Source organism: Pieris rapae, chromosome 1 (genome assembly GCF_905147795.1).
Source record: "Pieris rapae chromosome 1, ilPieRapa1.1, whole genome shotgun sequence".
Lineage (NCBI taxonomy): Eukaryota > Metazoa > Arthropoda > Insecta > Lepidoptera > Pieridae > Pieris > Pieris rapae.
The window spans coordinates 3,991,483-4,004,218 of record NC_059509.1 but is presented as its reverse complement, the minus strand read 5'-3'; the positions used below and the strand labels follow the sequence as shown (position 1 = coordinate 4,004,218).

Here is a 12,736-nt window from a genome sequence, read left to right as displayed (position 1 = left end):
ATTAATTGTTTTTTATAGAACAGGGGGCAAACGGGCAGGAGGCTCACCTGATGTTAAGTGATACCGCCGCCCATGGACACTCGATGCTAAAGGGCTCGCGAGTGCGTTGCCGGCCTTTTAAGAATTTACATTTACTACCAGTTTGCAAGTCAGGGGCGTTGAGCGGGCTTGGGAGTAATTATGTTTTATCAAAGATTTCTTATACCATTTAACATATAAAGACTGCGAATTTCAAATTCCTAATAATGTATAATTCAACACATAAAATACAACGTATAAGCGGTAAAAATAAAACCATTTTAAATTAAACCGAATATATTTATAACATTTACAAGTTTTACATTAGAAATACAAAATCTTATTAAACTAATTTAATTATAGGAAAATGTCTATGTACGGAAAAATCAAAGTCTGGTGGAGTACTGGAATCGCTCTTGTGGCCATCAGCCAGCAACTTCAATACTATGAAATTCGTTTTTGCCACCTTCAGTAGATCTAGTACCTGAAATTGTTTTAATATTCGCTGAATTATTTTCGTTGAAATTTAACTTTTTTGGTAATTATTTTGAAACGTTTACTTATTCATATATGTATTTTAATGTACACATGAACTTCAAAAAATACATTATAAATTTACTCCCAGTTCTAAAATCAAGGGCGTAGAACGGACGAGAAGAAGAATAGTATAAATATACTGATGAAAGGTTTAGAGTCAGGGTACCTCTTGGTCTGGTGTTGTGATGGTCTCCAATAGATTTCTAGCTTGTTGAAAATGTTTGCAGCCGCCCAGGTATAATATTATTGGGTTTTCGTATCTGAAAATTTCAAAGTATAGTTATATAATATTTATAGTATAGTACAGTAATCAGTATACAGTTATAAAAGTTTTCTTATCAAGATCTCCCCTCCTTTGTAAGGAATGATGCAGTTATTGAATATTTTAAGGTTTTTAAATATTATGCATCCTTAGTGTACAAGTTTACAAAACATTGATTAGTACAGATTAACAATAGATTTTTGCCTGAACTACTATATGGAGCCAGCTACCCACTGAAGTATTGCCCAACCAATACGACTTAGGGTCCTTCAAGAAAAGAGCGAACCAATTATTAAAGACCGGCAACACACTCGTGATCCCTATGGTATCGAGTGTTCATGGGGGTCGATATTAATTAAAGACTCCCAACCGCTGAAAGAATCCTGCAAAGCATTCCACTATGGTCTATTTGAGAACATATTTTCTATTTATGGTAATCAATTAATCAATACCCTTCCGATTGTCTAGAACATATGTGTATATAAAATACTCCTCCGAAACGGCTCGACCGATTCTTATGAAATTTATTATGCATATTCAGTAGGTCTGAGAATCGGCTACAATATATGTTTCAAACCCCTAAACGATAAGGAATGCCCAGCCCAATCTTTTTATAGAATTTTTTTGTTTTTATTTTTTTATGATACGGCATAAAAAAATACATACAACCTTTCATTTTCACCCCTCTACAATTAAACCCAATTATATGTTAATTAAAAGCTTATGACATGAACTCTCAGGTTCAACAAAAATTCAGAGAGCAACCTATAAAGTTTCAGTCTGGGGTAGCATAGCAAAATGTTCCATGTTGGTATATACTAAAAAAGTAGGCTAGGCATTATATACACATTATATAAATGAAATATACTTACTGCAAAGGCCGTGTCATTTCGCAAAACTCATGATAATGAACTTGCGGCGGCGTCAGTACTGCAAGAGGCGCGAAGCGGTGCTTGTACCGCACTGCCTCGTTGTCGAACTCGCACTGCGGCTGACGAATCTTGCCTTGGAGCTTGAAGGCTACCAACGCCTGCGCATTAAAGTCATTGCAATTCAAACAAATCTTTAATTTACACACACATCTCTGTCTCATTATTGTTTGGCAGCGTTCAAGTATAATGTAACTAATTTTGGGATCATTTTAAATAAAATAAAATAACAAGATTCTATTTGACCCTAGCAAAATTGCGTTTACGCTTAAAGTTACGCCTAATTATGACGTATATGTATGACTCGTGAGTCAAAAATTAATGAATTATTTATTATTATTATTGAATTTAACATGAACAAAAAATACCTATTACCATTATTTATACATGTCCCTTTAATAAATGAACAGATTTAAATATATAAAAAAAGAATTATCAATTGTACGAGTATTTTCTGTATATACCTTATAGTATCCCCCACACATACTCTGTAGTACTTGACACATAAGTCCCTCTCTTGCTGAGGGTCGAGCTCTCTTCTTCAGCTTCCGTGAACCACTTTTTTTCTCCGAACGCTTTGCTTCCCCGTTAAGGGCTTCCGCCCGCCCCAAAGCAGAGACAAGCCAACCATACAGAAACTCATATAAATACCTGAAAACAAAAAATAGTAAATTTCAGAATTTTCTCTAATGTTACGGATTTATTTAATTTGTTTCAAAAATATTTAAATGGCTATGAATGTACTACTATAAAAACAATCCTAGCCCCTTTTTAAAACAAAGTAAATCAGTCTAATAACATTAGTTCAACTAAAGAACTTATGTCCAATTTTGTTAACGCTGTGGTGATGAATGAATACTTTTTAAAATAGCGCCATCTATATTTAGAATTTAATAATTAATTATTATTAAGAAAAAAGACCCCCTCCCCTTTAATGCTTAAGTAACAATGAAACCCTAATATTAAAAAAAATCTCTGAATTCTACCAATTGACTTAATTATTCGTTCCATCATTGGAGTCGCTATTGATAGTCAGAATACGTATATATAAAAATATGCACTTACCAAAATATATAATGGTACTCGTGTACACTGTACAATTCCAATTCCAGTCCGGATAGCAGATATGCGATCATAACTCGTAGTACGTGGTATAGCACCCACGTACCAAAACACGCTCGCGCCGGCGTACCCATAGTCGCGCTTATTACTGCGTCCACGCTTTCCGCCTATTACAATATAGATGTTTATTACAGTATTGTGGTTGTCGATGAGTACCGGAACAAATTTGTGTCTGAAGGCGAAACTCTACTACTCGGAGTCTCGGACTAGGGGGAAAATAAACTGGGGTACTTTAACTCCCAAGAAGACACAAGTTTGGGCGTTTTTCACTAAAAAAAACACCCTTTGTAGCTACTCCTCTTTTCGAAGACACTCTTCTTGTTTTACATAGATAGATAGGTTTGAGAAGCCTGGTCAAATTACATACAATAACTTCGCAATTTAAGTCTTAAAAATCTGTAGTATGAAATATGTTTCATATTGATACTTGCTGCACGCTTGCGGTGACTACAATCTCGTCATACTCTTATTTAGTATGAAATCTAAATAATTAGTACCTCTTCTTCCAAACCAGCGAATTCATCAAGCAGCATCGCTAGTTTATCCCGCTGCCTCGCCCGGTTGTGCCCGCAAACCTGAAGAAACGCCGCGAACGGACGGACACAACGAGAAAGGAATTTGTCTATGAATTCACGAGCCTGAAAAATTAAAAAAAAAATATTTTTTTGGTCGCAAATACTACATTCCTTTAACAAATATAACAAAACATCCTACAGCCGTGTCTATGGCCATCTGACGTTTATACAGATAGCATAAAATAATTAGGAGTAATAATCTATTAATGCTAAAATTAAACATGCGATAAACAAATTGAAACATTTTCGATAATTAAAAAGTTAATATATATTCAAAAATTCGTGATTGGTGATTATTTCTTTTACATATATATCTTGTTTATATAAAATTATTAATCATTTTATACATTAGTTTTGTATTGTTCCACGTATATATGTAACACAATGCCAAATATATGGAAGTTAAAAAAAATATAACTGAGCCAATGGAAATGAAAAAAATGGGTCCGTTTATAAATTGAAACTAATTACTGATTAACCATTTAAGATACTTTACAGGCAATTGGAATAAGATAATTGGAAGATGGATGGCAATAGAAATGTTACAAAACATTTTCATATGGAGAACGCTATGAGTACATTAGTTTACTTCACTATCAAGCAGAGTTCGAATCGGAGTACAAAGAACACATAATATTGTTTTTTTTTTGTTTATGTTACAGGGGGCAGACGGACAAGAGGCTCACCTGTTGCTAAGTGATACGGCCGCCCATGGACATTCGCACTGCCAGAAGGCTCGCAAGAGCGCTGCCGGCCTATTAAGAATTGGTACGATCCTTTCTTGAAGGACCCTAAGTTTTTTTTTATAGAACAGGGGGGCAAACGGACAGGAGTCTCACCTGATGTTAAGTGATACCGCCGCCCATGGACACTCTCAATGCCAGAGGGTTCGAGTGTGTTGCCGGCCTTTCAAGAATTGGTGCGCTCTTTTCTTGAAGGACTTTAAATCAGATTAAATCGGAAATACTTCTGTGGGCAGCTGGTTCCACATAATTGCGGTGACCGGCAGAAATTGCCTTAAGAATCGCTTAGTTGTGGAACGACGGACGTCAAGGTTATATTTACGGTATTTGTAATTCTAGTCTTTCTAATGTACGTATACGTTCGAGAATTTAAATACTAAAATTATAGTATAGGAATATTATCGTAATTACAAATTCCTTACAGGAGGAGTAGTTCCTGGAGGCAGTTTGGCCAACGCCGGTGGATTGACAAAGCTCTTGATAGAATCTCTGAGGATGTCCATGAAGACACGGTGAGCTGGACCGGGGCCCATAGTGGTCATAGCGACAGGGGACGGGCTTATGTACAGAAGCTGTAACGCCGACCGGGACAGGATACAGGCGCGCTGTCTGCTGAACTCCATAAAGAAATCCTGAAACGTTTTACTGTCATAAAACTATACTGTTATTTGTACAGTTGCAATTACAGTAAACTCTTTATAACGCATTTCAAAGGACTTTTTTGTCGTTATAGAGAGATGTTGTTATAGGAATAGAAAAAAACAAATTATATAACCAATTACAATAACTTCTAATTTTATTACAAAATTGCTTGGTCTATGTCGTCCAATTTTGCCTTACTCAATTTTTTTGAAGACATTCTCTGCAGTAGCAACAGTAGATGGACTGAGTCCTAAACCTATTCCAACATCACTGATTTTTCTTCTTCTATCGCAAGCAACAAACAAACTGCTTCGTTAAATGATAACGCTTTTCTTTAACTGGCCATCTTGACAGTTTCAAAGTCTGTTTACGACTGATAGTACTCGATAGGTGACGATGGTGTGATAGTAACTGAGACCAAAATTTCCTACAGGCAATGATTTCTAATAATGCACACGCATTAATGCAATTAACAATAACAAAGGCGAGACGGCTTTTAATGACCTCAGGTGTCTTTCTTAGAAATTTCGTCATCTCAAACTTAGTTTTGCAAGCTGATTATAAAAACAATTACACTTAAGTATGTTATTAATATCTAAATATGAAAATATTTCTTCATAATAGAGAATGGCGGTTGCGTTATAAAGAATGAATTAATGTATGGGATTTGTGATTAACCAAACAAACTAAATCATTGTTACGCAATAGAGAGTTTGTCGTTATGACGAATGAGAAAAGGCTTACTGTAATAACAAAATCAATAATCCGTAAAGGTATCCGTTTGATAATTAATATAATTTAAAGCTGAAAACGACAATAGTGCCACGTTTTAACCGCGAAGATGATATATTAAACAATGATTTTTAAACGCTCGTACACAAAGGCAAATGTCTCGGTTATTGAAAAAAATTACTCCAAACCCAAAGCAGGGCAAGAAACTTTTTTTTGTGTTATATAAAGAAGAGCGTGAACTTAGCTGTTAAGCGTCCGTCTCAACCCGGAGACAAATTTTATAGTCAAGCAAAATCTGCATGGAATTTATCATACAAAGGTTGTAAAGTAATATACATGGAATAATAGACGAACCAGTGCTGTGTGAAAATTGGTGCATGATGTAATCTTCCAGGCATGTCTTAGACGAGTAACCATCTCATCGAAGTACTGCAGGGCTTCTGGCCTAGCCTTTATACGTGTGTACCGCGGAAATGTCGGGGGTAATAGACGCTGATTCATCATTGGCTCGAAGCCCATTGGGTTTGGTGCATCAGCTGAAATTTAAAAAAAAATATTAAAGAAAATATTTTTTATTAATATTTATATAATATATATATATATAATTAAAATATTAAAGTAATATTTGTGCAAATTTATTTCTTTGTTTGGTGCATCGGAATTAATACAAACCAAATATATAAAAATGGTAACTGTATATTATCATATATCTAGGTTTCAAGAGGAATAATAATAATAATAAAAAAGGAATAAATTATATTTTTATATTACACTGACAACATTTTTATATGAAAAAATCATATTATGCAAGTCAATGAACATAAATGGTATGAACTTATAATATAATTATATCCAACTCCCAAATCCCATAATTTATATTATTCATTTATCTATCATGTAAATATTATATAAACCTCACAGTTCTCAACAGGCTGTGTCCCCTTCCCAGAAGTTCTGATGATGACCTTCATCATCTCAGAGCAACCATTTAGCAGTGCTACACAATCAGCTCCAGATACTCCATCTCTCTTTGTGATAAGTTGCAATGCTTGATAAAACATTCGAGTAAATCTTATCCGAGCTGCTAAACCCGCCCAGGCTTCTGCCATCTGAAATAATTTATATTTCAAGATAGCTTTGTCAGCATAGAAACAATTAACAAAATTAAGGTTGTTAGAAAAAAAATTCAGATCAGTTGGAGAAAAAACAACCTGTCCTAATTTGTTAAGGTACACCTCAAAAAATACAGCTCTGCTTGAATGTTACACTTATTCTGAGATTATGTCTAGAGATGAATTGTCGACACCCTCCTACAGAAATTCTAACAATATACTGATGATTTCAATTGTTTAACTGTTGTTGTCTATTCTTTTACTTCAATACATTTAAAGAAATTTATTTTACTGGGCTGTTAATATTATACTTTTTGTATAAAAGATTTTGGGTTTTACACTGAAAATAATATAGAGTTTAGAGATTACCTCACTATCTGAAATCTTAGCCTTTTTATTCAGCTCCTCTTCTTGTTCCCTTAACATGGCAATAAATTTTTGTTCAGACAGATCTAGACTTGTGTCATAATTACCATATTGAGGGCTGGAGCCTAGTCTATATCCGTAGCTCATTGGCAGAAAATCTTCTTCTTCAAAAACTTGTGCTCTGTAATTATAATATAAATGTATGTTTTACTAAAATTTGATGACACTAATAATTTTTTGTATTGGCCATCCATTGATGCAAATAAAATTTGAATAATGGCCTGCATATCAATGTGACTAAAAAAAATTTAACACAATAAATGTGAAGATAATTGTAATGAATTACAGAATAGAAAAGGACATTAAGATTTTATTAATATAAAGAAGTTGCTTATATATTCAGATTATTTTTTACTTGCATGAAACTTACTTATTAATACAATCCCTTATACAATCCAGCAATTTATACACAGCAATGCAGTAAGCCTTCAAAGGTTTATTTTTTATTAAATGAGGCTGGTGTAAGTAGAGATTTGTGAATACAGTCTGAGCTAATGAATGTCCTTCAAGCCAGGACACTACACATGCCATTGTAGCATCTATTATGCCAATCAGTTCACTTGGTTCTAAATCATCTATTTTTAATTTTCCACTCTGAAAAGAAAGATAAATCTATGAAATTGATTATTATTAAACATACATAAAAATTATATATAGTTTCAAGCTAAATTTTAACAATGAAGTTCAATCAGGTTCATTTGTACCATTTTTATGCACAAGGCCAACTTCATTTTGCCTTGAGATATTTGAAAACATACTTCAATATATTCATATTACCTCAACAGCCCGTTGAAAATTGAGGGGTTTTGGATTGCCTCTATTGCATGCCATCCCTGCATCCATTTTAGGATCCATCATCTCAATGGCAGACATAGCTTCAAACAAGCCAAACAAATGTCCATCATGCAACAGTTCTCCTAGCTCTAGATCTAAAAAGCATAGTCATATATTGAAATGTTTTAACCTATTAAACCTGCTGAAATATTGTTTTCTTTCTTTATATTTAACAAAAAAAAACATAAAAACTAGTAAAATACTTTGATTTTAAACTGTATACAACATGAATATTAATATGGTTCATAAAAAATTTTGTTCTATTTTATTAAGTAATGTTAACAATAAAATTATTTACCTTTAATATTTTCAAAAAAATCTTTAGTTATATCAACCCAATTATAGGTTACCTCCGGGGCTGCTCCCAGTGGATCCATAATCCTACAACATATTTAGTTTATATAAAATTAAGTACCCTCATTAAAACTGTAAGCCACAAAACCACAACAATGTTTTAAATTGGCAAGAAATTGTAAAAATACTTAGACCCATTAATTAATGTAACTAACTAAGGATAACATTAGTAAATGCAGAATGGGTGATTATAAGCAAACTAGCCATAAGTTAGTTTATTATACAAATTTTAGAGAATGACACACCACCTAACATTAATAAAAACAAAATATATTTGTAGTGTACTTGGAAATATTAATTAAATTCATACAGAAACAATCAATGTGCAAATTCAATGACACCCACATACACAATTTATAAGAAGAAAAAGCTTTTTATACAACACCGTTCAAGCATAATTTACTAACCCTTCACCGTAATAATAATCATCATTATCTGCCATTTAAACTACCTACTGCAAAATCGTGTATCGCCTTATAGAAAACTGATATAAATTAAAATTTATAGTTATATTTGTGTAGTATTATAGTAATCACCTTCGCTAAAAACCTTAGAATTGGAAATTTATAACACAACTTTTAGTAAGGTAATAGATATTTACGTAACATGAATTTAATTTTTACTAAATTTATGTATTACTTATTAGTAAAATTTCCAAAATAGAAATCTTAATTTTTCGCCGCGCGGCCGGGGCCTGAAGTCTGAACTAATCCATATATTCAAAACGTCAGGTGTCAAAGCTAAAAATTAAACTAAAAGTTATTAACTATCGACCGTAGATAGAGTATACCATAGTCCGTCTACGCTATTGACTTACTATACTGTATACATTTTCATTTTTTGTGTTGACTATTGACTTTTGAGTATTGAATTTTTTATATACATATTATATTCATTTTTATTATTCGTCCTCAATTGACAATTCACGATTATTTTTAAGTAATGTTTAATGATTTAATCCTAAAGGTTAATTATTAGTGATGGGTGTTTCGCGCTAAGTTTGAATTTTACCCTAAAATTTAAGGTAAGATTTGATATTTTTTGCGAGGTAAATTTATTACTACAATATCAAATAAGGTTTAAATTCAAACAAATTATTTCATTTAAATATATTTAATACTATTTTTAAACAGGTCATTTGTTGTCGTTCCTCGGTCTTGCACCACCGGGTCATAGACATCGCTGTCTACTTGCGTAGGCTCTGGAGTGGTAGAGATTCCAACCGATGTCGTTGATGGGGATCCACTGCCTCCAGGCTTAGATAAAGCCACCCCACCCGTTCCAACATCCATGCAATCCCAGTGAAGAATCTACAAAGCAAGTATCTATTAATTATTCATCTCTACATATATACAAAGGAACCCGATCAATACAATTTACTTATATGTTTTATCTATTTATTTGAGGTTAACTACATTAAATATTTACAAAAAGAATAAATATTTTTTACAGTGAAGGAACTGACATGAAGCAGACATTATTTATTATATATTGTGTGCCTTTTCGTTTTTGCTGAGGGTCCGAATATTAACGGCGGTCGATGTTGCTATCAGGCACCCTGAGGCCTAGGCACTGCAGCACTGCTGGATCATTTTCCTTTCCGTAACATGTTTATCAGATACATGATAAGCGAGAATTCTCGGCACACTCTGAGTTCGTCTTAGTATAGTAGGTACTATAGTCGGAGAGAATAATTGTCAAGTCTCTCGCCTGCCTTATGAGTAATCCAAGATTTCTAAATGCCTTCTTACGTATTTCAGTAATGTGATTCCCAATTGTCAGTTCTTAGTTAGTTAGTTTCTTGACTTCCATGTCCCTAACTTGTTCACGTCCCTTAACTAAACCGTTCACAATGAAGTGGTTTTTATAAACATTAAAGTTATTTTATGGTTTTATAAGTGACCATCAAACTTTTTTATGACTAGCAGAAAGCATTAGTATATGGAATGGATTATATCGGAGAAAAATAGTACATATGGTATGTATATCGTTATTTACACAATCAGCAAAATATTTCTTAATTATACCAACCAGCACAGGAGCCTTGTCTATTCGCGTGTCCATATCCATACATACATGAAACTTTTGGTCAATAACTGATACATCGTACAGACGTATACACATATCGACAAGTGTTGGTGGTAAGTACGGGACCGGCACAGGTACGCAGAAGGGTGGGGCATTGCGAGCTGCAAAAACCATATTTTCATAGTTTATTAGACTTTGTCACCTAGTTTATTTGAAGAAATTTAAATTGCATAATGTCTAGCGTCAATTATGTTTATGGAAACAAACGTAGCAACCTGAGGCCAAGTTGATAACCAACTACACAACCATATTAACAGTTGTTACCACCAATGCAATAGTTTTGTATCCTTACAAGTTACGAGACCGAAATAACTATTATTTTCCGACACCATAAAAGCAGTTTGGCTCAATTGAACAGAGTTTCTGCAGAACATAATAGGTTTCACGACACAGCATCCAGTTCCGTCTGATTTCAAGCTTGTTGCATCCATTCTTATACATTGAAGGAAAAGTACCAAAATGCTATTGTAATAAATAAGACTGTTGAATGTTACTCAAGCATGTATCTGATCAATGCATTGGACAGGCCTGATATAGCTTTGATATCAGTCATCGTGAATGTTCATGCCCCTTGTATGACAATGGAAAGGCTAATAAATAGAGGTTAATCGATTCCTAACGGCTTAAAGCAATATAATAGAACCGTACCTAATTATGTAACCCTAATGTGTTACTTAATTATCGTAACATACATACCTGAGTATATTCTTTGAAAGATACTTGCGTTGTTCATTCTTACTTCCATAGAAAATATAGAGTCCTCTGGTTGGTACTCGATTATTGCACAGGCTAAACAAAACATTAAATAATAAATACGTAATAATACAAGTAAATGTGCACATTGCCCGCTTAATTAGTGCAATAACGTTCTTAGCTGTTTTATTAACTACAAACAAAGTAAGAACCTTGTTCGATATTTATTACGAATTTTATTATTTCGATCTGCGATGCTCTTTTGTTATTCAGCATTAATTTGTAATGGTATTGAAGTTTTTGGGCAGGTTTTCTTTCATTAAATTTTATTATTGTAATCTGTATCTCGAATATTGGGGCTGTACTATGATCTGATGTTTTGAATGCTGCACTAGAAGAATTTGCAGATTTATGTATAGCGCGTGCAAATTTAAAATGGAAATTGGCATTGAAGGTAAATGATCACATTGTATGTGACTGAACTTACTTCGTCTATCATAATTGAATGCTTGTATCCTAATTCCGGTGCAACATGAGCATTTTAATTCCTCACACTCACAAGGACCCCCTCTGAACGGCAGTCGTATAAACCACCCAGGTTTGTACCAAGGCCTTGGTAACATTTTTCGTATAGTCTGAAATCGATTTCATTGACATTAGTTAAAATTTTACGCGTTAGTCAATATAAACTAATTTTTAGGACTGGTTTCACAATATTCGACTTAGGTTCCTTCAAGAAAAGAGCGTACCAATTCTTAAAAGGCCGGCAGATGATTCGCGAGCCCTCTGGCATTGAGTGTCCATGGGCAGCGGTATTACTTAACATCAGGTGAGCCTCCTGCCCGTTTGCCCCGTGCTATAAAAAAAAATATTCCTACTGTATTCATCAGTTTAAAACTCGCGTTTTAATGTTTCATTTTTTACGGATAAATTAGTGGTCTGCTTTATATACTTCAAACTCGTAGAAATTATTGTTTTACCATTGATCCATCCAAAAATTCTTCGCATAAACGCGGTAATAATATTAAATTCCTTGATGATTTTTTCACATTATTCTACTAACTTAACATAATATATGTAATACATTATATTAGATTACCTCATTAGTATTTAAATCGTAATAAACAGAAAAATCTGAGACGTCCATTGCATTATCCTCTTTGTTACCCCAAAGAGCGAAGTGTCTTCCCTTACTCGACGCATCTGCTGTAACCGAAATCGCAAGTATTAGGGTTTCAATGATCCTATATAAAATTAGGCGTACATTTCAAGATTACTTACCAGCAGAGAAGCTGACACACAACGTCAGTAGTAAAAAGGGTAGTAATTCTTTCATTTTCTTAGCAACCTTTCAAATTCAAAATTTACAGTTGCTTTCTCAAGATCCACTTAACAAATGAAGCACATTTGTATGTTACGTCAACACAAACAAATAAAGGCCGAATCTATTTGTATGCGAGATGCGGTGCGCACGCGGACTGCGGGACTTTCTAGAGAAACTCCTGCGCATATGGACGCACCACCACTGGCTATCATTAAATACTCATTTTCAATATCATGCTCGAGTTTTCATCGTAAACAAGAAGATAACGAGAAATAAATTATATAGTTATGTATCTACACCATTCGTGCAGGTTTTCACAAATTCACCACGCGATTTTTTTGTAAT

The 12,736-nt window shown here is 33.8% G+C and overlaps 2 protein-coding genes across 6 annotated transcripts; both read right to left on the bottom strand.

The window, feature by feature from the left end:
• Positions 1–304: 304 nt before the first annotated feature.
• Positions 305–9,004, bottom strand: LOC110994861 (N-alpha-acetyltransferase 35, NatC auxiliary subunit). Of its 3 annotated transcripts, XM_022261750.2 has the most exons (15): positions 8,823–9,004; positions 8,694–8,740; positions 8,231–8,313; positions 7,876–8,027; positions 7,469–7,692; positions 7,042–7,219; positions 6,480–6,669; positions 5,915–6,096; positions 4,609–4,818; positions 3,366–3,506; positions 2,812–2,975; positions 2,211–2,397; positions 1,690–1,847; positions 722–815; positions 305–502 (listed from the first exon to the last, which is right to left on the bottom strand). In XM_022261750.2, exons 2-15 carry the CDS (start codon positions 8,726–8,728, stop codon positions 362–364), a joined length of 2,139 nt encoding a protein of 712 aa, XP_022117442.2. In that variant the 5' UTR covers positions 8,729–8,740; positions 8,823–9,004; the 3' UTR covers positions 305–361. The 3 variants fall into 3 exon arrangements, with proteins under 3 accessions (XP_022117442.2, XP_022117443.2, XP_022117441.2); XM_022261751.2 differs by lacking the exon at positions 8,694–8,740; XM_022261749.2 differs by lacking the exon at positions 8,823–9,004 and having other exon boundaries at positions 8,694–8,816.
• Positions 9,005–9,389: 385 nt separating this feature from the next.
• Positions 9,390–12,686, bottom strand: LOC110994862. 3 transcript variants are annotated; one of them, XM_045628483.1, is made up of 6 exons: positions 12,349–12,686; positions 12,167–12,279; positions 11,555–11,702; positions 11,071–11,163; positions 10,318–10,475; positions 9,390–9,596 (listed from the first exon to the last, which is right to left on the bottom strand). In XM_045628483.1, exons 1-6 carry the CDS (start codon positions 12,401–12,403, stop codon positions 9,390–9,392), a joined length of 774 nt encoding a protein of 257 aa, XP_045484439.1. In that variant the 5' UTR covers positions 12,404–12,686. The 3 variants fall into 3 exon arrangements, with proteins under 3 accessions (XP_045484439.1, XP_022117444.2, XP_022117445.2); XM_022261752.2 differs by having other exon boundaries at positions 12,167–12,273; XM_022261753.2 differs by having other exon boundaries at positions 12,167–12,270.
• Positions 12,687–12,736: the final 50 nt, after the last annotated feature.